We start from the raw sequence: 27,341 nt of genomic DNA, 5'->3' as shown, positions 1-27,341 counted from the left end.
CATACATGAAGTGCTTTGATGCTGAGGTTCAAGATTCTTGATCCTTTTCCTTGTACTTTTTACATCTTCATTGAGTTGGAGACAAAACTCTAAATCAAATATATGCGAAGGAGACATCTTTGAAACTGAAAGTATCTCTTGTTATTTATAATGTCCAAATTTTTATATTTGAACCAGTGTGAATTACAATTATTTTTGTTGAAGAAAAGAATACTGATCAAAGGAAACATTTAACAGAAAAGTAAAACAACAGAAACTGAACCAGTTTTGCCCTTTGAGGGACATAACTCAGCTGTGAAAATCATGGCTTGATTGGATTGAAAACAACAGTGGAATGGTTTGCAATGTGCAAGCTGAACTGTCCTCCTTTCTCACTCACATCAACCTTATCCATTCCATTAGGAGCCTTCATTTCAAAGCTTGAAACCAGCTTTGCAATAACAGAAGCCAATATTGGCAAGGCAAGTATGATACCAGGGCAGCTTCTCCTACCCACACCAAATGGCAAGAATCGAAAATCGGCTTTCCCTCCAGCCACGGCCTCAGTGCTACCTTCCTCTTCCAAGAACCGCTCTGGTCGAAACTCCTCTGGCTTCTTCCACCATGCAGGGTTGTTAGCCAACCACCAAGCATTGACCACAACCTTGGATTCTCTTGGAATGGTGTAGCCTCCTAGCTTAGCTTCTTCAAGATTCATATGGGGTACCAAAAGAGGTATTGGAGTGTGTAACCTCAGTGTTTCCTTCACAGTAGCTTGTAGATATGGCAACTCATTCAGGTTAGATTCTGTTACAGCTTCACCTTTAAGGACGGTTCTGATCTCTTCTCGAACTTTGCTTTGAACCATTGGATTGTTGACCAACTCAGCTATAGCCCATTCCATGGACCATAAGGTGGTTTCTATGGCTGCAACATTGATGTTCTCCACAATGTAGAGGACATTCTCTTTACTGATCTCTCCTTTCTTCTCAGCATCTAATATGTGGTCAATAGCACAGCTTATCTTGTGCTTGTCACCATTTGCAGCCATAATCTCCCTAAAACAACACAATGCATGGATATGAGTATTTAGAGTTAGAATTCAGAAAACAAATATTCTAAACATGTTCAATATTGGTCAGCATTAAAACTCATTGCCCAAATTCATATCTTATGAAATTTTCCAAATATTATAGACTTTAATGATGTAAAGTCTACTATAAATATATGGGTTTGACAATCCTATTCAGTTTTATTATTGTCTTTAGTGTTTTCGTTAGGTCAAACTGCCTATTCAACTACTTTGAATTTTCATGAAAAATGAAAGAATTGTTGTGAATCAATTCTAAGTTGAAAAATGAATCGAATATTCATTAATCAAATCATTTACTAAGACTTGATTAATCGGACGACAATAAAGATAGAGTCCCATTCCACATGTCAATATCGACAACAATGAAATTTATAGTAAGAGGAAAATCCGTCGACTTTAAAAATCGTGAGGGTTCAAGTCCCTCTATCCCCAAAAGGGCCAAAAGATTCCCTAATTATTTATCCTCTCATTCCGTTAGCGATTTCTAATTTGTTATGTTTCTCGTTCATTCTAACTCTACAACCGGACCTGAACGATCTTTTTTTTATTATCACAAGCCTTGTGATATATATGAAAGACCTACAAATGAACATAAGGAATCCCAATGTGCAATGAGCGATTTGTATGATTATCTATTCTAGAAATTGATTAATATAGGTCCACATACAGATTCTATACATAGTATAAGTCATGATACATATTTATCCATCTTAAGTATCTGGAGATGTACCCTTTTTTTTTTAGAATAGTAAAAGATGACTTTTTTAACACCTTTTGGAATCTATAGAAGAAAAGCAAGAGACTGTGGTGTATTTATGTATGTATATATATATATATATATATGTATTGTTCTTCTTACCTTCTTTTGCTGACATAGTAGTTGTTGAAAAAGGCCAGCCTTCTACTCTGCAAGTCCTTGCACTTATTCAAGTAACCTCTCAAGAAGGGTCTCAGCAGAGGAATGAAATCACCATAGTTATACTCAAAGCTCTGAGCCAATCTGCTTCTTTCAGAGTTAAACTTGGTAGCTTCAATGAACAAAGGGTCATCAAGAGACTCAAACTTAGTGTCAAACATCATTCCATACATGATATTGTACAACATCAGCTGCAGCCTCCTTCTGATCACAATTCCTTCACTTCTCACCTTCTCATCTCTTCTAAGATCATCCACAACCAAGTCCATTTCCCGCTCCCACATAGCACTATAAAAGTGGACAACTTTGTTAGTGAAGAACGGCAGCGTCATGATTCTGCGCATCTTGCGCCAATGGTCACCGTAGACGGTGAAGACCATGTCTTGTCCGCCGCCAGTGAATATGTCAAAGACAACATTGCGAGGGCGAGAGCCAAACTCGACACCTTGAGCATGGAGGACTTGGTTGGCGAGCTCAGGGTCCGAGACAACTGTCAAGTTCTTGGACCCGAGTTTGAGGAGGAAGACCGAGCCATAAGTTTGAGAAAGTGAGGTGAGAAAGCGATGATTCAAATCATTTCCCACCTGGAGCCAGTTTCCCACTATTGGGAGGGAAACTGGCCCAGGAGGGAGGTTTTTCGAGGAGCGCCTGGAAAAGGAGTTTCGCAACACAAACAAGATTAGAGGAATGGCTAGCAAGATGGGCAACTTAGTGTTGGTTGAGACAAGTGATGTTATGGTAGGAACAAGAACAAGAAGAAGAGTGAAAAGGATTGCCTTGGAAGCCATGTTCTTTTCTAGTTTGTTGTAGTAGTTGTGGAATGAAGTAGAGATTGTGAGAGTTGAGATTAACAAGGGGAAATGAAATGGCTTTATATAGAGTGGCAATGAAGGGTGTTGGAGTTGGAGTTGGAGGGGGTTGGTGGCTAGTGCTTGGGGGTGTCAAATGGTTTTGAGAAAATCCAATGGGCAATAGTTTCAAGGTAGGAGGATGAGGAGGCTGAGTACTTAGCTTTATATTCATTAAATTAAATTATAGTCACCAAATTTGGATTAGTTGGTTGGTGAAAAGGAGGAAAGGAAATAGTATTAGACATGTTTTGGTGGTTTTTTTTTTCCTTTTTAACATGAAAACAAAAAGAGGGTATTTTTCCATTGTTTGGTTATCTATGGTCAAAGGAGACCTCTCTATGGTTCCTTGAACCAGAACATAGTCAGACTCTCATGGTCATGGTCAGATTGTTACTTCTTCCAAAAGTCAACAATATAGAGTTGTGAGCTTTTAGCTCAATAGGGATAATATCAATCAATGTTATTAAGCTTGAATTCACTTTTATTGGATGGATTTAATTGTCATAATATCAGCTTTTCTCATCTAAAAAATTACCCCATGATTTAGTTAATAAAAAAAGTACAATTGGAATTACAGTTTTTTTTTTAAATAAAAATTATGATAAAAAGATTATTAATATTCACTCACTATTTGACAATTCAGTTATTAATTTTTTTTTTTTTTTTTTTTGAGTTCTATTAACAGTATTAATTAAATTAATTTTTTTTGATGATTTTCAATTTTTTTTATACACATTGGTGTGTAAAAAAACACTTAAAAGTGTAATATATAAAAAGAAAATACCAGAATTGTCCATAAAAAGCTTAGATTTTTTTTTTCTTTTTTTGAAAAAATCAACAGGAAAGAATTGGTTTTTACTGTTTAAAGAACTTAATTGTCAAAAAAAAAAAAACCTTAATTTAGCACAAAATTCAGACGAGTATTAACACTTAAAAAAACATACATAATAAAATATAGTTCCTCCCAAGTAATTATTTTTCACCATCTTTTATTCTTAATTTTGCTATATGAAAATCATGCATTTAATTTGATATTTTGATTTTCATAAACAAATAAAAGAGTATGTACTTTGGCTCTTGAATTGTTATTTGTCTTCTAAAGAAAGTCTAATGTAGATTTCACTTAAAATATACATATATATATATATATATATTGGGAAGTTCTTTGGTGCGGGTGTTGTACGGTTTTTAATATATATTAGTTTATTATTATATATTAGTTTAAGTTTTGTTGTAGTCAGATTTTAATCAGATTGTAGTCAGATTTTATTGTATCAATTAGTCAGATTGTATTAATTAGTCCATGCTTCTATCTCAACTTTTTTTTCTTTGATATATATGTTACACCTAAGTGAACCAAGTGCAAGTGGCTGTGGTCCCCGTCCCCTGTTATGCTTTCTTCTTCATTGTACTTTGTTTTTTCAAATTTCAAACCAAAACTATTTTCTAATTCATTTTTACCATGTTTTATACAAAGTAAAACATATATAAAAATTAATAGCATAGAAAACACAACAAAATAATCTAAAAATTGCTAAAATTCACATAAAATCAATATATTAATAAAAACATGAAAAAACCATCCAATTATTCAAATATATCACTTAATCCAATTTTAAACATGTTCATGCATGAAAATAAAGATTACCAAAGTCTCTGAGGCCAGTTGTTGGAAAAAGCTTATACAGGATCTTTATTTATTTTTATGTATATCTAATATTAAACAAATTAATACGAGATAGCCTAAAACATGTTTCCAAAATTAAATTCAAAGAGAAACAAAAAAATAGAATACTTACAGTATACGCAGCGGAATTAAAGAATCATTCATTCAGTTTCTCTAATTAGAAAATGGTTTTGGTTTGAACTTTGAAAAAACAAAGTACAATGAAGAAGAAAGCAAAACAGGGGATGGGGACCACAACCACTTGCACTTGGTTCACTTACGTGTAGCATATATATCAAAGAAAAAAAAAGTTGAGATAGAAGCATGGACTAATTAATACAATCTGACTAATTGATACAAAACATTGACTAATTGATACAATAAAATCTGACTACAATCTGACTAAAATCTGACTACAACAAAACTTAAACTAATATATATTAAATATATATTAAAAACAGTAACGATAACAATAATAATAATAAACTAATATATATTAAATATATATTAAAAATCGTAGGTGCGGGCGTTCCGTATGCCGCACCAAAGAACTTCCCTATATATATATATATAAATTGCAATGTACGTTTCTGTAGTTTTATTTATAGAATTTATTAATTATTTTTATTAAATTTATATTAATGTCATATAAATTTCAAACAAATATCTTGTTTTAATTAAATAATTTTTTTTAAAGTTTATGTTTGTTCTAGTTTTTTAATTTGGTAGTGACAACAAAAGATTATATATTTAATATAATATTAAATATTACACGCGGATTTTAAATTTAAGTTTCTTGCTATTAAATATAATAGTTTAAGTTTAATTAAATTTTATTTAAGCTATAAAACGTATGATTTTATTATTTTTAAATAATTATTATTGTAAAATATCTCAAAAATATCATATTTTAATTTATTTAATTATTTATTATTTTTAAATAAGTATCATTGTAACATATTTTAATTATTTTTAAATAATTATCATTATAAAATATCTAAAAAATATCATATTTTAATTTTTTTTAATTATTTATTTTATTTTATTTAAATTATACTTACAAACTACACTTAAATATAAAAATATTCCGTTAAAGTTAACATTATTTCCACACACACTTATTATATAGAAGATTTATATATGTATATATATAAAATTGCAAATAGATACTTATCTCAATATAATTGAAGTGTATTATTAGTAATAGTCTCTGGTTCCATTAATATATAAATATATATATATTTAATAATTCATGACAGAAAATAACATAAGCTTCATGCAGTACGATGACTAGGGACATAGAGTGTACTTATGTTAATGTTGTTTATAACTCTTCTTAATTTTTATAAAGGCTACTATTGTAGTATAGTCTATAGACTCTATACCATATCATATATAACCAATTTATTTATTTTTGGATACCCTTTTGGTACCCTTTTTATTTACTACTACTACTCCAACTAATGTTTATTAAGTAAAATAAATAAAAATAAAAATATATTTTAAGCTGCAGCAACTCCAGCCAAAAACACTTGAGGACCAGAGCAAGGAGACACAGTGTAGTCAAGAGATGGTTTCCTTGCTTCGGCTCTGCACTTGTCTTTGTAATCTTCACTTCTCATGTGCTTGTCTCGGCACTCACTGCTGCAAAATGCTTTTTCTCCTCTGCAAACAATGCAAAACCAAATCTCTTATTAGATTACTAACAACACACATCATGACTTGGCAACTTCTTTCTATAAACACCATACACACTCGTTCGGAGACTGGAAAATTATAGCAATTGTTATGTAGGTGTTCAGAAGGGACTCGAGTTTCGGATTTCGTGGGAAGAACCCACGTGTCCGACTGATTATTTGAGCTACCTCTGTCTTAAGTATTCTATTCACACTTTACACCAAATACATAAGCAAGAACCTATCTTAGGATTTGAACTCCTCCAACACATCATAACTTACAACTTCTTCTATAAACACCATAAACTCTACAATACTCTGTAGGTGTTCGTGAAAGACTCAAATAATATCCAGAATCCATAAATGAGATGAAAGACAGAAAATATCCAACAGACAAGATCCTTAACGAATAGGCTCATGTTTTGACGAGAATCATGGGGTTTCATCTAAAAACCAATTGGTGATTAGTAGAATTACTCATGTTCTTATTAATGACTCAATATTCTTACATTTATTCCATGAGAGACACCATACTCTAATATCCTCTCAAGATGGTGGTGATTTTTCGCTCGCCAATCTTGATTCACCTTATCACAAGTTGGCCCTTTTTAGCTCGCTTATTTTTTTGGATCTCAAGTGTCTTTTTACACTATGCGGATCTCGTACAACTTAGCTCACTGTTTGGATCTCGTGTGGTTTTATAGTTGTTGTAAACAAGAGCACAAACCATTATAAATTTTCTAAGCAGAACCCAAAAGGGTAGCTCAAATAGCCAAGTGATAATCTCCTACAAAGACTGAGATTCAAGTCCCTCTTGGGTACCAACATAACAATTGCTATAGTTTTAGTTCTGGTCCCACGGAAAGCTTAGTTTTTTTTTAAAAAAAAAAAAAATCTAAGCAGAAGTAGTAGCTTACAAAATGAAGGAAGCTCAAGCATAATTGTCAAAAGGTGATACTATTATCATATTATATGAAGTGAATACAAAACTGTGACTTCAAAAGTGAGACAAACACACTATTCAAACTAATGATTAAGGGAATTAGTTGTCATTTTAAGCGTGTGTGTTGCACCTTAACAAAGTAAGGTACATTTTTCTAAAGAGCATTAGCATATAACACGCCTGTCATTGCTTCTTAACCATACAAACAACAGGTCAAACTAAGATGAATTGTTTTTATACCTTTGACACTTGAAATCATAAACTTGAGAGAAAAGTCTCTTAGTTATGATCAAGTTGAAAAGTTTTATGTATAACAAGCTTAATACTTGAAGTTTTGATCAGAGTGCAGACTAAGGAAGATGGGTTATGGTCACAAGATATATAGGTAATTTAATTGGCAATTTGGCATAACATCAAGGCTGTACTAAACCTATTACACGCCAACTCCAGCTGAAGGAGAAACGTACAAACAATCATATACCTTAATCCTGCTCAATTTTGTGTAAGCAAAATCTGAAGTAAATGACATAGAATGAAATATTGAATCCAATACAAGGCAGCATCATACAACAACAACACAAGCATTATTTTTCAAAAACTATAGCGATTGCTGTGTAGGTGCTAAGGAGAAAAGAAACCTCTGACCTTGTCAAAGTAAACTACATGTTTGACTATTAGAGCTACCCAAAACATTATTAAATGTCAAACAATAAAAGGTTCAAAAATTTGTCCCAGAAACCAAAATTAGATAACCCATAAAGCCTTTTACACATCAATAAGCACTTAGTCTAAGAAACCAAACTTAGAAAAACCAGATAGGAAAGCCTTTTCATGCCAAAAATATATCTACAACAAAGTCATTAACACAATTTTTGATGAAATATACTAAATCACATAATGGAAAAACAAAAGAAAAAGAAAAAGGATCTATATATCTACCTGTACATGAATATGTCCAGTCCTTGAAGGTTCTTCTTGCAGAGAAAGCAAGAGTTCAAAAAATCCGGTGTCCAAAACTCTCTGTCCACATCTCCAATATTGGCTGGTGAAGCAGAGAACACACCAGAAGTAACCATACAAGGATTATCAACAACACCATTAAGCTTGTCATCGTAATAAACACGTTTTCGAACCAAATTGTTGCCATGGTGAGATATCACACAAGTATAGCTTTCAGACAATTCATCAACCACTTCCTCAACATGGTGATTTTGATCATGAAAGCCACCACCTCTGAAATTAGCAGTGGCTTTAGATGCAGAAGAGACTATTGGGATGGGAGGAGTAGTTGATCTGGGTGACACCACGAGATTGGTAGAGGAGGCAAATGGTTCAGGTCCATGGGAATTGCAGCTCAAATCGGTCATGGCGGCCACTATGCCAAGACCCACCACACCAGCTTGGAAATTTCTTGGGGATTTGGCTGTGGTTGTGGAGAAAGACTCGGATAAAGTGGCGAAGAGTGAGATACTCATGGTGGGTTTCCTTTTCACTGATGAATTTTTCTCCATTTTTCTGCAACTGGGTACTTGTTAGACTCTCTTCTTGATCTTCAATGAATTCTCTAATGAAGTTATTTTTGTCAAAGTTGAGGATGACCCAGATAGCTTTGACTCTTCCCAAGTGCAGATAACATTAGAAAAAGAGAGATATTAAAGCCAAAAGAGAGAGAGAGAGAGAGAGAGAGAGAGAGAGCGAAGGAAAGAGAGGTTTAAAGCTTCAAGAGGAGTGATATGGAAGCATAAAAATGGATTCTTTTTTCAAACTAAAGGGAAGTACTTAAAACTACCTACTGTTTCAGGAGAGAGAGAGAGAGAGGAGAGAGAGAAGAGAAAGAGAGAGAGAGGAGAGAGCTTCAAAGGCAGAAGGCTCTGAACTCTCTCTGATCTTCTTTGCTTCTTCTTCTTCTTCCTCTTACTCTCTAAAGTTTGTGGTTTCAAAAGAACCTCAATAATATTAAAAGTATCAACAGAGTCTCTCTCTCTCTCTCTCTTTCTCACTCATTCTTTGAATTATTTTCTTTTGTTTATTTTTGTTTTGTTGTCAGATGTCACTTTCTCTATTTTTTATTTTTATTTTTACTACAAAATTCTTACAAATGAAAGCAATCATTAGATTTTTTTAAGAAAAAAATATGTATTTTTAATATATTCTTATAGATTCGTGGTATATTATTGAAAAAAGTAGTCTAGAACCTACCAACCATACATATGCATACAACTAATATAATGGGTATATAATAATAATAATAATAATAATAATTAGGGTCATTTAGCAAAATTACTTATTTTTTATTCTAACATAATTTTAATAATTTGTTTACAAAATAAAATCTCATAATTTAGAGAGTTAGTCAAAAATTTAGGCAGATAGTCAAAAAATTCAAACAGTTGGTCAAAAAATTTAGATAATTAGTCGAATTTTAGACAGAGATCATTTTACAAAAAAATATTAAAAGTAAACCAAAATGCAAAATCACTTAAAAAAAAAGAGATTATTTTCACCAATTTCTCTAAAAATAATAATAATATACATATCTAATAAACTCAATTATTCAATTGGATGGCAAAGTTTTAATCTTTATTTTTTTTATTTTCTCTCCTAGTTTCTTGTTGTGGTTCATCTAATCAAGTATATATATATATATATATATAGAGGAAACGATTATAATGTATCTTTTTTTTTCAACACCGGTGCATCCTTTTCTATTTTCGGCACCCAGATTTTTTTACATAACAATGTACATTATAGCCATATATGTATATATTTTTTTTAATTTTTAATTTTTTTTGAAGTGACTTTGGTGGTAATGGAAAGGGTGGTTTGGTATGTGGTGTGGTGAGTTGATTACCTATGAAATGGGGAAAAAGAAGCATTTGTATTGTAAAAAACAACAATACACATTGCAAACCCCACTATGGCTACCGACCCATAAAGACAATCAATAGAATAAATATTAAAAAAAGACATAGAGAGCTTGTGGTCAATTGATTCACATCACATATCTCTATCTTTTTGTCACATAAAGCAATTAAATTATGATCATAGTTGTGGGACATATACATGGAAAATTATTACACTATAGTTACTAGGCATATGTAGTGTTAAGCATCTATACAGCGACGACGGAGTCAGAAATTTGTTAAAATACATAATTTTTTTTAAAAGTGAGATTAAAAATTATAATAAAATTTAGGATTTATATTTTTTTATTCTGTATTTTTTCTAATTATTTGTTTGGTTCATGTGTTTTAAAAAATTTATTTTTGGACCCTATATTTTGTAAAATAGTTCAAATAGACCCATAAACTCAATTTTAATGAAGACAAAATTAAATATAACAACACAGTTTTTAAGCAGAATGATTTTATTTTTGTTCTGAAGTGTTAGTTTGGTGAGTTATTTGTGATTTCAGTTGAAAAAACTTTAACCAAAATCGGGTTTAGGGTTCTATTTGAACAATTTTACAAAACATAGAGTCTAAAAAATAATTTATCAAAATATAAGGTCCAAACAGGTAATGAAACAAAACACAAGATCCAAAAATATATAAACCCTATATATATTTTTTAGAGGGCCAAGATGACCCTCCTCAATGAGTACATCCATATCTAATCATACACTAATGAATTATAAAATCTCATATTGAATAATATTAGTATAGGGCCAATATCATAAATCATATAGTGTTATGACTATATTGACTATGAAGGATATTAACATTTTAGGTCTTTATCTTTATTCTTGCTTCACCTCCTCCTTCATGCTTGTAAAAAGTATAACACTTACAATTACTATTATTATTTCTTTCTTTACAATTCTATTTTGGTTTCTTTTACTTTTAGTGATGCTTTTAGTTTTAGACAAGTTTTGGAGTCACATCACATCACATCACATTCACATTACATAAAATTTATCAAAGCTAATAACTTTTCTTCTAGTCTAATGCAAGAGGATATTTCCTTTTGGTTTCAACTCCATCTCCATAAAATCTTTTTTGTTATCTTTACACAAATTTCTAACCATCCATGATTCCAATGTGTTGGTAATTTCATTTGATGAGTCTTTGAGTACTTTACCCTACTTTATTTATTGCATTAAAATATTTTAAAGGAATTGTTAAATAGTCTTGTGTGACTTTTGAGGAGAAGGAAAAAAAAAAGGTAAATTTATGAGTGCCCATTCTCTTTAAATTATTAATTATTCCATTTCCACCTCCACTATGGAAACACTCAAATGGACCTTTTCCCTTAACCATTCATAGATTTTTGAAAGAAAAAAAATCTTGTTTATAAATATTCTAAAAGTTAAAATACAATTCTTTTTATACGAATTAAGGGTGCTTAACATCCCATAACCAAATCAATCTAGTAAAAATTAGATATTTAATTATAATTGGATGGCACTATTAACATCCAATTCAATAAAGATACTAGTGAGTAGTTTTCGATGTGATTTTTTTATAACAGTGTATATTATAGTTATTTAGAGTATCCTGCAAATTTTCAAAAATTCTGAATAATTTACAGTGTCGAAAACTAGATTCAAACATATTATTTTCCACGCACATACAAAAATTAGTCACACATGCAACAACATATTTTTAAACTAGTTTTCGACACTGTAAATTATTTGTAATTTTTTGAAAATTTGCAAGATGCCCTAAATAACTACAATATACACAATAAAAAAAATCACTCCAAAATTCGTTCACGGGTTGAGAATACAAAAGAACTCCATCAATAAAATTCTTTTTGAAGGCCCTACCGTAAAAATTTCCAATAATACAATAAGTACATACAATATCTTTTTTTTTAATTAGTTTTTAAACTTTTTATCATGCACCTAGCATAATTAATAATAAAAAAGTCAAATCTCATTTACTATTGTTAACCCAAATACATCACTCATGTTTTTTTAAATTGAAACACCACTATACATATGAGTGGTTAAAAAATATATTAGATTTTTAAGTGTAATATTTGAGTATAAATTTTGTCTCTAGCACCTATCTTCATATTTGATCTCGAATTTTTTCTTTCTCAATAGTATTATTTCATTAATTAGTTATTTTCAAATAAAATGTATTATTATTATTTAACAAGTAATAATAAACACAATTCAATCGAATCCAATACTAAATAATAATTCAATTGGAGCTACTAATATCTAATTGAATTTAGTTAGATGATATTTTGGATGAATTAAATGAGTATCCTATTTAAACAAGTAAACAAATTTGAAAATTGTCTTTATTTAATTATTTTTTTTGACTTTTCAAGTTCAAATCCAATCCTTCATAGTTTGTCAAAAAAAAAATCTAACCTTTCATAGGTTTCAACTTTCAACCTTCCTTCCCTACCACTAAAAATAGTAGATTATGTTTGTGAAAATAATAATAAATGATAATTAAAATTAGACAAGGATGTTTGTCACATCTTGATGCTATGCTATTTATGACACTATATTACAAAGAAAAAAGAAAATGAAAAAAAAAAAGGTCACGTGCGAATATGAGAGGACTGAAGAAATATCACGTGCACATGGGTTAAAATAGTAATTCTCTCATCAGACTCACTCTGGTGGAATATTTACTTGGATCTGTCTCCTACCGTGTATGGTACGGTGCGTTTACGTGGCAAAATTTCATTGGCTAATGATTGAAGTTACTGTGGATACGGTTGCATTTGTTTTATCAAAGTGGGCCCAGCGCACTTGTTTCATAGGGCCCACTTATTTGTCTTGTTTTGAAAAATTGATCCAATGAGATGGGCCTACGGCCCAACTGACAAAAAGGACGCTATATTTATATATTCTCCATTTTAACCCTCCAACCATTGGTTCTTTCCTTCATTCTTGATCAACCTCACCCATCCATTTTAGTATATTTATTTATAGATTATTTTTTCCATTTATATATAAAAAAAATCCACTCAAACAAAGTTGAAGTACACCAAAGAAAAAGAAGATGATATTATTATTAATATTGTTATTAAACACCTAATAAATGAATTAAAAAACCCCAATTACATCTAATCAGGTTGGAATGAATAAAATAAAAGAGTTTGGTTCTTTGGGAATGGAATGTCTGAGAAAGCATACCATTTTGGAGAACAAGATAAGTGAAAATGTCACTTTTTTGATAGATTATACCATATGGTTTGTTATGAAAAATAAAATAAAATAGAGAGAGGCATTATCATGTGTTAGCAAGAACAATTTGATAGTGGTGGTCCCTAGGTGTGTGCCTGGTTAAGTTTTAAACTTGTAATGGTAATCTCAACAACACATGTTAAAGCACTTTGATTTGATAAGTAGACAAATTCTGCTTCATCTTTTGCTTTTTTTTTTTTTAAAATCATCATTATTATTATTCGATATTAAAATTGAACAATTCAAAAGTACTTAATAGGAAAAAGAAAGGAAATGATCAGATCAGAGACTAATATTATTGTTAAGAGTAATGATATGTGCACCCAAACATTACACACAGTGACGTGTCACTGCTTTTTAAAACAATAGGTCCCAGTTTTAATAAATGTGATTGGGTAGGTCAAACTGCCACATCACTGTGTGTAATGTTTGTAAGTATATTTTGGGTGCACATATCATTACTCTTATTGTTAAGAGTAATGATATGTGCACTGCTTTTTAAAACAATAGGTCCCAGTTTTAATAAATGTGATTGGCTAAGCTAGTCTACCACGTTACTGTGTGTAATGTTTGAGTGTATATTTTGGGTGCACTCATTACTCTATTGTTAATCATATCAGACAACACACAAACACACATATATCTATGGAATATGGCTATTTAGTCTTTTTATATTTTATCATGAGATTGCTGCAAATATTAGAAGAAAGAGAATACTATAATGGGAGGACCACTTAACAAAAGGGTGAATTGAAGAGAATAAAGATTTAAATATTAGGTGTGTTTGGGATATGAGTCCAGTACCTCTTTTGGTACCCCATATGAATCTGAATGAAGCAAGAGCTAGGAGTTTACACCATTCCATGAGAATCCAAGGTTGTGGTCAATGCTTGGTTGCTGACCAATAACTCTGCATGGTTGAAGAAAACAGAGGAGTTCTGACCAGAACGGCTGACGTCGGGGCAGGAAGGAGAGTTGGTTTTCGATTCCTACCATTTAGAGTGGGAATCAGAAGGTGCCCTGTTATTGCAAAATCGAACATTGATTCAAAACCAGAATTTGGACAAAGGAAAATGAGTGCCATCAACTTAATTGGTGTTACATCAATAACAAGAGAATAAGAACACTTTGATCTTCAGATTCAGAGCCTTCCCTTTCCATTCATTCCACCCTGAAAAAAAATAAATAAAATAAAATAAAAAACCCAACTGCAACTTTACCAACACTTGTTAACATTAACTTTCACTTTCAAAGATGTCTCCTAGGAAATAAATATGATTGAGAATTTTGTTCAACTCAGAATTTTGAACCTAAGCATCAAAGCACTTTATTTATGTTCTGTACTCCCTCCTAAACTCGAAAGCATTTGATTGACATACATTAATTTCATTGAAGAGATCTACAGATTTACAATCAGAACTAGCACTTATTTATTATTTTATTTTTTTGCTCTCCACAAAAAATGACAAAAAGAAAACTAGAATATGTATTCCCTTTTACAACAAGATCGATAAGTCAGATTAATGTTTTGTTTGAGAATCACCTTTCGCTTGTGGTTTTGGATCAGAAGTAAATTTTATATGTTAATTTATCACTTATTAATTTGTTTGCTACTGCAATACCAACCCCTGTGTTCCATCGATGGGAAACAAGAGTAAATTTAAATGATTATACTGAGAAATACAATAAGAAATGAGACTTACTGGCCATGTGTCATCTCCAACCAGTAGAACATCCTTTCCAAGAACCACATACACTAGTTTCCAGCCTACCATTTCTCAGAACTGTCCTTCAATACCAATCTATGAATCTATGAGCATGATCTTATTTAAGCTCGTCATAACCTGAACAGCGAGTAATGTTCATCCACTGGACTAAGCTTAAGCATGGAAAAACCTGGTTGACCTCATGCCAAGATCATCACCAAGCTAAGGCATTGGTATCTTAAATAGGTTGTCTAAGTCAGAAAATTCATCATCTGCATAATAGATACCAAGGTTAGACACTTATCCTATGTCCACAAGTCCATGTTCGAAAACTGTAAGATCAACGGTAAAATAGAAGAAAATGCTAACATTGTGAATCTATTGACTATTACCCGACATTCCTGGTTGCTTTGGACGCTTTGAACTGTAGAATGGAGGGGGCAGATAGAATATGGAGCTGCAACATGTTCAACCTCTCAGATTGAGACCCTATTATGCCCTTCCCTAGCAGTTGACTCATACCCAACGAAACTGTTGTTTCGGTTTTTGAAAATTTAACACTAGGACATTAGTCTAAACCAACCCACAGCGTATCTTGTCAACAATTCACAATTGGTCAGGTAGAGAGAGGTAGAGGTTTTAGCATAAGAACAGCAGCAGGCCACAAATTAATAGTTCCAAAAGATCTGGTTCTTTCGGTATTGTTTTTTCTTATAAATTGTAACCAGCTTCCTGTAAGTCCAGTTATTATGCTTTGTGAACTCTAAAAAGGCCTCTGAATTCAATTGGAAATCCCCTTTACCCAAAACTTCAAACACCAAAGGATCGGTTAGTACTTTTGGAGAATCGTTCATGTTCATTGAGCTAAGAACAAAGTCTAAATTCCTTCCTAGTCTTCTCTCCAAGTAAGCATCCACAACACATCCATAAGTTACTATGTCCGGAACAACCATCTCATGCTTCATATGTTGGATGCTAAGATGAAGATCCCACAACATAGTCATCCTTGAAAATGCTATGGCCCGAACATTGAAGGTAGTGATGTCCGGTCTAAACCCGGATTCTATCATCCTCAGGAATTCTCTTTGGAGGGTTTTCATCTTGAAGTTGGCTGCATACGACAACAGAAGAAGATTCCACAAGAGATTTCCAACATCCTTTCTGCCAAGACCCACCTCCCTCAAAAACTCACTGAGCCTGTAAAGCTTTTTCTGCTTCAAATAGGCAAGTGCCACTGCTCTAATTCCATCCTTGTCAATCGAATATCTAGACCTCTTTAAGCGGTTATAGGCAGCCTCCATTTCTGTCAGAGAGCCATAAAGGCTATAGTATCTGACATAGGCATTGGCAGTGGCAGCATCAACCCGCATACCCTTTGACACCATCTCCCTGATTGCATTCTCCATCAACTCGAGCTGGCCTCCATTCCCAAAGCAAGAGATAGCCAGGCAGTATACCTGGGGTAAAATATCCAAGTTTCTGGAGCTAAGCTGAGCAAGAATTTGGGCAATTTGAGGAAAATGTCCTCTGTTGGACAAAGCATCAAACAGTTTGGAGACGGTTTGAATTTCTGGCAGGAAAGAGCTATTGAGCAATTGATCCCATATGGCTTCAGCTTGTGGGAATAGCCCATTTTGAGCAAAACATAGCATGAGTGAATACAAGGTCGAATGGTCATCGTGGGTAGGTAGAAAGCCTTGAGATTTAGAGGAGGAGTTGAGCTCCAACAAAAGCTCATCAGCCACACCAACCAGTTTTGCATATCTATCATCTTCATCCCCATCAATATACACTCCTCTCTGTTTCAATCCAAAGTTATCAAACTATGATCACTAACTCAAAATCTCATATAGTTTTATTGTACACAAACTAAACATGACTGATTTCATTTCATGAACACTGACACTAACCAGGCGTGGGGAAGCTCGATATTGAAGATGGATTCTCCGTGTGAGATTAGGTGTTGGGAGGGACCATGGAAGCTTGGGAAGCAGAAGAAGTTGAGAGGAATTCATCTTATCTTGGTGGCTGAATCTTCTTCTCTCCTTATTATGGAACTTGTCCTGAGTTATAATAGCTTTGATATACATGAATTTGTTTCAGCCCTAACCAATTTATATCAGATTGTTCCATAATGAAGACTTTACAGTGTGTGCATATTACTGATTGATATGTCTAGCTAGAAAACTCTACATTCACAACAGAACTAATAGAATTATTCATGCATATATATGATTGATAACCAATCAAAGTTTGAGCATAGAATTTAGATATTGCTTTGGTTACTGTTTCAAAATACAAAATTTGTTTGAATTTCATGTACATACGATTGCACTATACAGATATAGAAATAGTATGAAATTAAGGTTTGAAAATTTACCAGAACAGAGGAGAGAGAGAGAGAGAGATGTTAGAGAGAATGGAGTGGTTGGTGGTCGTGAGCTTCGGAAGCGAAAGATCAGCGGCGGTCGACGCGGCGGAGGCGGAGGTGGCTGCCGACTGAGGCCGAGAAGATAAGGAATCGGATCTCTCTTTGCATGTATTACTATATATTTTTTTTAAATATATATATTTATAAATAATGTTATATGATTTTAGATAATGAAAAATTAATTAAAAAAATATAATAATTTATTTTGATATTATATAATTTTAAAGATTTTTTTTTATTAGAGATTTGAACAATTAGTAGTTTAAATGAAAAATATATATAGTTTTTATTGCAATAGAAATGAGGTTTAATAACTAAGTCTAAAAAATTATAAACAAAAGTAATGATTTAAAAAAAAAATGATTTTACTTACCAATGAACATAGAGTTTATACTTTTTTAGGTCTTGTATTTTGTCCTATTGCTTTTTTTTATCCTGTATTTTAACAAATTTATTTTTAGACTCTGTGTTTTGTAAAATTGTTCAAATAGACTCTTAAACCCAATTTTGATGAAGAAAAAATTAAATATAACAACATAGTTGTTAGATAAAATGATTTTGTTTTTATTTTAAATTGTTAGTTTGCTGAATTATTTGTAATTTTAGCCCCAAAAACTTTGACCAAAATTGAGTTTAGGGTTCCATTTAAAACATTTTACAAAATACAAAATACATAAAGTCATTTGTCAAAATATATGATCCAAACATGTAATTGAACACAACACACGGTTCCAAAAAATATAAATCTATATACATATAATAAGTCTTTCATTAAAAATACATAAGTGTATTTATATATTTATGAGGTTTGAATATAAACCCTTTGCAATTATTGAAGAATGCATGGATGTAATTAATTTTGTATTTTTTCAAAAACAAATAGATATAAATAAATATTTAAGCAAAATATAAAGCAAGTAGTAAATACCTTATTTTATTGAATCATATATTTTTATGGAATTTTTTGACAAGTCAATTTTTTTTTACATTAAACATGATTTTTAAGTTATTTAAGAATGATTAGAACAACAAAAAATAATTAATTCCTAAATGTAGAAGTACTAATTATTAAAGGGTTTTTTTTTTATCTATGTACTATAATTTTAACAATGCCTACATTTCATTTTTGAATTGATACTAATTGATGATGTAAATCAATTAAAATTAATTTAACAACAAAACATTAAATTACTAATTAAAAAATATTAATAAGAATATAGATGGTAGGGGTTTTGTGTTCCTAACCCGTGGATAGTTTTCGGCGTGATTTTTTTTAACATCGTGTATATTGTAGTTATTTAGAACATCTTATAAATTTTTAGAAAATTCAGAATAATTTATATTACCGAAAATTAGGTTCAAACAAGTTATTGCACGGGTGACTAATTTTTTTATGCGGGTGGAAACAACATGTTTGAACTTATTTTCGGCACGGTAAATTATTCATAACTTTCTAAAAATTTGCAGGATGCTCTAAATAACTACAATACACACGGTTTTAAAAAAATATCGCGCCAAAAACTGGTCATGAGTCGGGAAAACAAAAGAACCCCTACCATAGAAACACCCAATAACAAAAACCAAACTATTTATAATCATAGTAAATACATTTTTTTAATTAAAAAAAAACTATCTTTTTTAATAAAAAAAAATATTTTTTTGTGAGAAAATAGTTGAATGCATAGAACATGGCAAATATAATAAATAAATAAAAAAACAACGAACACAATTTATAACAACTTGTGTAATAAAATAAAATAAACAATTTTCTAAAACAAAAACAAATTGTCTAAGTAAAGTTAAACATACAAGTTTATAAATCAATTAAATAATAAACCAAAAGGTAATCACACACAAATCTAATAAACTTAGAATAAGAATAAACAAAAATCATAATTAATAGCAGTAAACGAAATTAATTGTTTATTTGCAATAAAATAAAATAGTTTATTTTATTTAATTAAATAATCATAAGAAATCAACAAAAAAAATTATAACAACTTGGATATCATGTGTAATAAAATAAATAGTTTATCACATACAAAACGTTTATAATGGAAAGATGGTACAAAAATACAAAGAAGCAAATAACAAAAATGTTTGTTGAACAAAAACCCAAACTAAAGAAAACCAAATATGAAACATTTATGAACAAGAAACAAAACACCCACTGCATCTATTGAAAAATAGATTTTTTTTAAGAGGACAAAGAAAAAACATAACACAACCTCACATCACCACCTAAATAATCCTTGCAAAACAAGCACTAATTTCTAAATGTATCAAAAACAACATAGGAAAATCAAACAAGGGAAGAACAAAAAAAAAAATAAAAAGGGATGAGTGTTTTTGATATTTTGTTTCTAGTGTTTTTAAGTATCATTTTCTTATTACGGTTTACCATTAAGTATTAATCAATCCCAGCTATTTTCATAATTCACTGTTGGCAAAAAATCGCGACAACAGATAATAGTAGAGTCCAACATCATAAAGATGTGATATATTGCTATTGGTGCAATCAAATATATATCGCGGCCCACATATTATAATTTAATAAATATTATAAGATATCGTTAATCAATTATAAGGTATTTCCTTATATAAAATTGTATATCTTAAAATGACAAATAACAAAAATGTTTGAATTTTGTAAAAAATCTTACCATATTGATGTGTCTTTTCATTCTAGAGACTATAAGCAATTATTTCAATTGATTAGACCTCTTCTTGTTATTTCAATTCATTCTTGTTATGATCATTTTCTCAACATTTAAACCATAAGATCATAAATATATTCTTTCTCAACAATTTCAAAAACTATATCATTTATTCAAAATAACTATCATAACAATGACCGTCGAGATAGAATAATATATCTCTAATCAAGTAAACCATTTGCCTTAGGTAGATGGATAAGAAATATATTTATTTATTTTTAATAAATATATCAAACACGTGAAACCTAATTATAAACATTTTTTAATCAATTTGCATGTCATCATTTCATAGATAGCCAAAAAGAAGGAATTTACATTGTCTTGAGATGATAAATTAATGACACACAAAAAGAACTATACCGGTGGGATTTTTTTGTATTTTTTGATTCGTGAATAATTTTCAGCGTGATTTTTTTTATGATCGTGTATATTGTAGTTATTTAGAGCATCCTGTAAATTTTTAGAAAGTTCTGAATAATTTACAGTACCGAAAACTAGGTTTAAACATGTTATTTTCCACTCGCATAAAAAAATTAGTCACGTGTGCAATAACTTGTTTTTAAACTAGTTTTCGGCACTGTAAATTATTCATAATTTTCTGAAAATTTGTAGGATGCTCTAAATAACTACAATATACACGGTCATAAAAAAAATCGCACCGAAACTATTAACGAGTTAAGAACACAAAAAAACTCTACTGATAACGCTTTTTTTTTAAACCCTTGTAAAGAGATTTCTTATAATATTATATATTTATATGTAAATATAAATAAATATTAAATATAATACTATATAAAAATATATTATAAAATATAATTCATCATAATACAATAATATGACATAATATAATACGACACATATTGTTATTCGTCCCCACTTAACATAACATAAAATAAAACAAAAAATCTTTATGTGTTTCCCAATATATTAATATATGACATTATATTATATCATCTAAATCTAATAATGCAACATTGGAATCCTCAACGATCTACCAACCACCCACCCAAATAAAAAAAAAAAAGAAGACTATATATGTATATGTATGGTAAATATATCAATTACTAAAATGACTAAATGTTTTGTTTTTATATGTATGTCACATCTAATAATAAGGCCACATATAGTATACCCCACTATTTTTCTATTCCATTATAATGTATGAAACAAATATGATTGTTTTTCTTCTAAATCCTCATCATATTTTATCATTTTTTGTCTAACTACTCTTTCTATCTACCAAATAAATCTCATTTTAAACACATTTCTTTTAAAGAAGATGATCAATGCAGATAAGGTAATAATACAGGCCCTTCTTTTCTCAAAATAATAATAATAATAATAATATAGGGATCGGTGCACTCTCTAGTGTTTTCGATATTTGGATATTATAATTTTATTTTTATATATTGTAATTATTTTAAATATTCTGTAAATTTTTGTGAATTTTTGAATAATTTATTTTATACGTGTGAGAAGCAAAATATTTGAACTTTACTTTCAATATGAATATAACCAGTACTGGTCCTGAGTTGTGGGAAACCTTATACAAAATATGTTATTTTTTGAAAAATTATGTATAAGGTGACAATTTTTTAAAATTTTGGGACTTTTAAATACGTAAAAAATGATATTTTTCTAAATTTTGAAACCTCATTATCTGAAAGCTTAGGCATAGGTGTGGCCCACCAATGACTAGGTCGGGTTGTAAATAAAATAAAAATAAATAAATTATCTACTTGCAGAAAACATCAATAGAATAGTATATATAGTAACATTATGAAGATTAATGTGTATAGATAAACGTGCCATTGTTTTTTTTTTTTTTTAACTTCATGAATGGTAGTATGGGACTCGTTTATATAACAATATTATTATATATATTATAAGGTTACGTGGGAATGACATCAAAATAATCATATTGAAATATTAAATATTGTATGCACAAGATTTTGACTATAAATACATGCATAATCTCCATAACTTAATCACACAAAACCAACTAAACTTTCTCTCCCATATATTTCTCTACAACATATCTATACACATACATATATATATATATATTCAAAAGCAAATATGTTCGGCATAGTGAAGCCTCCTTCAATCTTCGGTAAGAAGATAAAAGGGAGTGTGGTGTTGATGAAGAAAAATGTCTTGGATTTCAATGACATAAGGAATGGGATTATTGATCCTTTGAATGAGTTGTTGGGTCAACGTGTTTCTCTTCAACTCATTAGCTCTGTTCAAACTCACACTGGTGAGTTAATTTGTGTGTATATATATATTTATATTTATATATCTATATATCGATCTGTCCTTTTTCACTTTCATTACCACTCTAGTTTACTTCATATGCTTGTAAGGTATTTGACAAAATAACTTTTTTACAAAATAGTAATTTTGTCAAAGCTATTTTGTAAAAGTGACATGAAAAGTTATACCAAGTACTTCTACTGTTCATTTGGTTTGGTGGGTTGTGTTGTTTTTTTTTTTTTGTAGGTAATGAGCTGAAAGGGAAGCTGGGGAAGGAAGCTTACTTGGAGAACTGGACAAATATACTGACCCTTTTCCCATTGTTAGCTGGGGAATCTGCTTATAGTGTTCATTTTGAGTTGGAAGAGGGATTTGGTGTTCCAGAGGCTTTTGTCATTAACAACAATCACAGTGTTGAGTTCTTCCTCAAGTCTCTCACTCTTGAAGATGTTCCTAATCAAGGCCAAGTCCAATTTGTTTGCAATTCCTGGGTTTACCCTGCTAAACACTACAACTATGATCGTGTTTTCTTCAGGAACAAGGTATATATATTTATATATATTCATATATTTCTTCTTTGCTTACTTTACTAAACTGGGTGTTCGACAAAATTACTCAAAGAAAAAGAATTGATGAACTTGGTGGCGTTATATGCAGACATATCTTCCACATGACACACCAGCCCCACTGCTCTGGTACAGAGAGCAAGAACTCGTTTACCTCAGAGGAAATGGAACAGGAGAGCGTAAGGATGGGGATAGAATCTATGACTATGATTACTACAATGATTTGGGTAATCCAGACTGGGGTGAAAAGCATTCCCGGCCAATTCTTGGAGGAACTAGTGAGTACCCTTACCCTCGCAGAGGAAGAACTGGGAGACCACCAACCAAGAAAGGTTAGAAAATTGTACTATATAATACTCAAAGTAAAAATGTATGAACTACAATGGTTTCTTCTGTTATTCATGTTTTTTGTTTATTGTAATTGTGTAACAGATCCTAACAGCGAGAGTAGGGACATAGACCTTCTGAATTTGAACTTTTACATTCCAAGAGATGAACGGTTTGGTCACTTGAAGATGTCAGACTTCCTTGTTAACACATTGAAATCAGTAGCTCTAGTCATCAAACCTGCGATAGAGTCATTGTTTGACAAAACCCCAGCTGAGTTTGACAGCTTCAAAGATGTACTTGATTTGTATGAAGGAGGTTTTCCTCTACCACTTGGAATATTTGAGACCATAAGCAAGAATGTACCTTTGGAAACATTGAAGGACCTGTTTCGAGCTGACGGTACTCGGTTCCTCAGATATCCCATGCCTCATGTGATCAAAAGTATGTAACATAATTATACACTGCCATTGCTATCCTAATCTAATTGGTTTTCTACATTGAGGTTGATTGTTAAAATCTTCTTCGTTTGATTTTGAGCAGATGACAAGTCAGCATGGATGACCGATGAAGAGTTTGCCAGAGAGATGTTGGCTGGAGTGAACCCTGTTGTCATTCGTCGTCTCCAAGTACTAACTTTTTCTTTCCTATAAATATCTTCAAAGTGGTCTAATGCAAGTTTTTTTAAAGCTTCATCTTTGATAATCTTACTTGTGATTTAACTACAGGAATTCCCACCAACAAGCCAGCTTGACCCTTCAATCTATGGTAATCAAACTAGTACAATCACTGAAGAACACATAAGCAACAACTTGGATGGGCAATCAGTGTTTGAGGTGATCAATTTTCCTATCTTTGTTATTCTCAAGTATATATGTATGTAATGAATGTGTAGGCCATGATGTCTAAAGTCTTGCGTTTAATCAGGCCCTTTATGAAAACAAGCTTTATATATTGGATCACCATGATACTTTCATGCCATTCGTGAGGCGAATCAACGACACAACTTCATCAAAGATTTATGCCACTAGAACACTTCTGTTTTTAACCAATGATGGCACTTTGAGGCCTCTAGCAATTGAACTAAGCCTACCACATCCGGATGGTGATGAATTAGGTGCTGTTAGCAAAGTTATTACACCAGCCGAACAAGGCGTAGAAAGTACCGTTTGGCAACTTGCTAAAGCTTATGTCACTGTTAATGACTATGGCCATCACCAACTAGTTAGCCATTGGTATATCTCTGTCAAAAAAATTAGATCCTATATAGCTTTAGTTTATGTTTTAAGATGGTTCTAAATATTGATTCAACTTTCATGGTCATTTAGGTTGAACACTCATGCAGTAGCTGAGCCAATTGTGCTAGCAACAAACAGGCAGCTAAGTGTGTTACACCCAATTTACAAACTGTTGCACCCTCACTTCCGTGACACCATGAATATCAATGCACTTGCTAGACAACTTCTTGTAAATGGTGGGGGTATTATTGAGTCTGTGGTATTTCCCAGAAAATATGCCATGGAAATATCTTCAGCTGCTTATAAGAACTGGAATTTAGCTGAACAGGCGCACCCAGCTGATCTCATCAAGAGGTATTAATTCTTTCAAATGAGATAAGTATAAAACAGAAAAATGGAAAATAATGTCTTATATATTTTGTTTTATGTTTCAGAGGGGTGGCAGTGGAGGATCCAAGTTCACCAGATGGCCTTCGCCTACTGATAGAGGACTATCCATATGCTGTCGATGGACTTGAAATTTGGGCTGCAATGAAACACTGGGTTCAAGAGTACTGCTCTTACTACTACAAAACTGATGAAGTTGTTCAAAAAGACAAAGAACTCCAAGCATGGTGGAAGGAGCTCAAAGAGGTCGGTCATGGTGACTTAAAAGACAAGTCATGGTGGCCTAGTATGCAGACCCGTGAAGAGTTAATAGAGACATGCACCACAGCTATATGGATTACCTCTGCTCTTCATGCAGCTGTCAACTTTGGGCAGTATCCTTATGGAGGGTACATTCCAAACCGCCCCACAATAAGCAGGCGGCTCATGCCTGAAGAGGGTACTCCTGAATATGAAGAGCTTCGAACAAATCCAGAGAAGGCTTATTTGAAAACAATCACTGCTGAGCTGCAGAGCTTAGTTGAGATTTCCATTATTGAGGTCTTGTCTAAGCATGCTTCTGATGAGGTTTATCTTGGCCAAAGAGAAAATAACTGGACAGCAGAAGCTGAACCTTTGCAGGCCTTTGAGAGATTTGGAAGGAAGCTCTCTGAAATTGAGGATAAAATTGTTAGCAGGAACAATGACCCAACATTGAAGAACCGTTATGGGCTGGTCAAGTTCCCTTACGGTCTGCTCATTCCTAATGGCGAAATTGGAATTGCTGCCAAAGGAATTCCCAACAGTATTTCTATCTGAGGCTTCTCATCTCTTTGAATGTTGATCTCTCTTGCTCTTGTTGTTCTCTATATTTATGTTTAGCTTCTACTTCTCTGCTGGCAAAAAGCTTTGTGCAATTTGCCTAGCTCAGAGCTTTTCTATCATAAATATCAGTACCTATGGATTGTACTGTATGGGAGGGAGTTGGTGATGAACTCTTTATTTTTATGTTCCTGTTGAGCTTATTTCACACTTGAATAAATAAAGATCTGAAGCTTACTATTTACATTATGCATCAAGTCGAATTTTTTCAAATTTTCTATATAAATGTTTCTTATTTACTCGCACACATATGACTTGGTAATCTTTACATTACTATAGCAGCAGTATATCTTTATCCACGAGTTAGAGAAAGTGAGGGAGAAAAAAGGGATTATATCTGCATTCATTATAAAAAGGGGAAATAAAATTACACTTGCCAAGTTTATTATATGGCTGCTCTGACCAATATTAAACTAATTTTCTCCCTGTTGATTGATTTATGTAGACTCACTGCAATGACCTTCAAGAACCATGCAAGCCAGTAAATTTCAGTGTCTTTGAGCTCCAGTCATTTCTCTGTAGAAGATGATGTACTAGAGAGGCTCCTTGAGCTCTCATATCCCAAGTGTCGTTGTACATGATCACTCAGGACATCCTGAAAGCCAAAAAGGAAAGACAAATCTCAGAAGGACAAAAGAACAAAACAAGAATGAATGAAGATGAAGTAGCTTGGATTTTCTTGCAGACACAACTATAGCTTTTTGGTCTTAGCTCACCTGTGATGGAGATGTGACTCAGCCACGGATGGGGGAATGTGAAGCTGGAATATAGCCAGTCCCATCAGAAGGCATATTCTTTTCAGCTAGTTCTCTCATTCTGTTAAGCTTGGGCAATACAATTTTTCCAAGATCCGGTCTGTTTTTTTGTAACGTCCTAAACTCCAGGAAACGTTACGGTGTGCCTTGTAAACAGTGTTAAACTCGCTAATCGAGGCATTTGGCCAAAATCGTGTAACTATGTATGATTAGCGGCTTAGAGATTAAAAACTTTGGTTAAGATATAACATTTCATTAGAACGTTTATTATATACATTTGGATCCCAAAAATATAATTTAAAAGTTTATTACAAGAAAATATTTACAACCAGCCAATCTAGGTGGCAAAACAGGGTTTAACCCTAGTTCCTCTTCAAACCTCTGCCGTGGTTGTCGAGCAGCTGCATATGTACACATCGCCACCTAAGCTCTCCAACTCAAGAATGGTCCAACTTTCTTTTGCCTTTACCTGCACCATATAACACTCGTGAGCCGAAGCCCAACAAGAAAACTCAATATGCTCATGAATAGTAATAACATGTCATCAAATTGGTACTCGAGCAGTTCGTCAATGTTTGAAACGGTTCTATAGTGGGAAGGCTCGTAGGCTACACGGGCGGTGGAAGGCTTCGACGATTAGCAATATCAAAAGACGAGCTTTTGCTTATGACATTATGGCTCTAAAGGATGAGCGGGGTGGACTTAACCTGAGTTCAAGTTTAATGAAGGAAGTGAGCGTCCAGCTGGAGATGTTAAATAAAGCGCTTTTGGGAGGCAACCCAATGTTATTTTTTTAATTCGAGTTTTTAGGTGTTTGTAA

The 27,341-nt window shown here is 32.1% G+C and overlaps 4 protein-coding genes across 4 annotated transcripts; 1 reads left to right on the top strand and 3 right to left on the bottom strand.

Annotated features, from left to right (window-relative positions):
• Nucleotides 1-118: 118 nt before the first annotated feature.
• Nucleotides 119-2,847, bottom strand: LOC133829592 (cytochrome P450 CYP73A100-like). The gene is made up of 2 exons (XM_062259318.1): nt 1,932-2,847; nt 119-1,037 (listed from the first exon to the last, which is right to left on the bottom strand). Exons 1-2 carry the CDS (start codon nt 2,774-2,776, stop codon nt 302-304), a joined length of 1,581 nt encoding a protein of 526 aa, XP_062115302.1. The 5' UTR covers nt 2,777-2,847; the 3' UTR covers nt 119-301.
• Nucleotides 2,848-5,811: 2,964 nt separating this feature from the next.
• LOC133829589 (FCS-Like Zinc finger 14-like) lies at nt 5,812-9,054 on the bottom strand. Its single transcript, XM_062259313.1, has 2 exons — nt 8,064-9,054; nt 5,812-6,170 (listed from the first exon to the last, which is right to left on the bottom strand). Exons 1-2 carry the CDS (start codon nt 8,633-8,635, stop codon nt 6,008-6,010), a joined length of 735 nt encoding a protein of 244 aa, XP_062115297.1. The 5' UTR covers nt 8,636-9,054; the 3' UTR covers nt 5,812-6,007.
• Nucleotides 9,055-14,023: 4,969 nt separating this feature from the next.
• LOC133829588 (pentatricopeptide repeat-containing protein At3g42630) lies at nt 14,024-17,514 on the bottom strand. Its single transcript, XM_062259310.1, has 5 exons — nt 17,364-17,514; nt 16,894-17,060; nt 15,376-16,782; nt 14,981-15,255; nt 14,024-14,448 (listed from the first exon to the last, which is right to left on the bottom strand). Exons 2-3 carry the CDS (start codon nt 16,996-16,998, stop codon nt 15,652-15,654), a joined length of 1,236 nt encoding a protein of 411 aa, XP_062115294.1. The 5' UTR covers nt 16,999-17,060; nt 17,364-17,514; the 3' UTR covers nt 14,024-14,448; nt 14,981-15,255; nt 15,376-15,651.
• A 4,618-nt stretch (nt 17,515-22,132) lies between these two features.
• LOC133829587 (probable linoleate 9S-lipoxygenase 5) lies at nt 22,133-25,950 on the top strand. The gene is made up of 9 exons (XM_062259309.1): nt 22,133-22,391; nt 22,634-22,929; nt 23,045-23,285; nt 23,386-23,724; nt 23,824-23,909; nt 24,009-24,116; nt 24,208-24,515; nt 24,609-24,872; nt 24,953-25,950. The coding sequence occupies exons 1-9, from the start codon at nt 22,211-22,213 to the stop codon at nt 25,701-25,703; spliced, it is 2,574 nt and encodes an 857-aa protein (XP_062115293.1). The 5' UTR covers nt 22,133-22,210; the 3' UTR covers nt 25,704-25,950.
• The last annotated feature ends 1,391 nt before the right edge of the window (nt 25,951-27,341 follow it).

The sequence above is a fragment of the Humulus lupulus genome, chromosome 4 (genome assembly GCF_963169125.1).
Source record: "Humulus lupulus chromosome 4, drHumLupu1.1, whole genome shotgun sequence".
NCBI classification, from domain to species: Eukaryota; Viridiplantae; Streptophyta; class Magnoliopsida; order Rosales; family Cannabaceae; genus Humulus; species Humulus lupulus.
Note: the sequence above shows the minus strand (reverse complement) of the source record. Positions and strands in the feature narration are given on the sequence as shown.

Bases quoted from the DNA above. Each gene is read 5' to 3' on its own strand.
- LOC133829592 (XM_062259318.1), bottom strand. From the start codon at position 2,776: ATGGCTTCCAAGGCAATCCTTTTCACTCTTCTTCTTGTTCTTGTTCCT. The intron at 1,038-1,931 runs GTAAGAAGAACA...GTGTTGTTTTAG, and splicing joins TACTATGTCAGCAAAAGAAG to GGAGATTATGGCTGCAAATG.
- LOC133829588 (XM_062259310.1), bottom strand. From the start codon at position 16,998: ATGAATTCCTCTCAACTTCTTCTGCTTCCCAAGCTTCCATGGTCCCTC. The intron at 16,783-16,893 runs GTTAGTGTCAGT...GGATTGAAACAG, and splicing joins ATCGAGCTTCCCCACGCCTG to AGAGGAGTGTATATTGATGG.
- LOC133829587 (XM_062259309.1), top strand. From the start codon at position 22,211: ATGTTCGGCATAGTGAAGCCTCCTTCAATCTTCGGTAAGAAGATAAAA. The intron at 23,725-23,823 runs GTATGTAACATA...GATTTTGAGCAG, and splicing joins CATGCCTCATGTGATCAAAA to ATGACAAGTCAGCATGGATG. The intron at 24,516-24,608 runs GTATATCTCTGT...ATGGTCATTTAG, and splicing joins CACCAACTAGTTAGCCATTG to GTTGAACACTCATGCAGTAG.
- LOC133829589 (XM_062259313.1), bottom strand. From the start codon at position 8,635: ATGGAGAAAAATTCATCAGTGAAAAGGAAACCCACCATGAGTATCTCA. The intron at 6,171-8,063 runs GTAGATATATAG...CATTGTTTGCAG, and splicing joins CTGGACATATTCATGTACAG to AGGAGAAAAAGCATTTTGCA.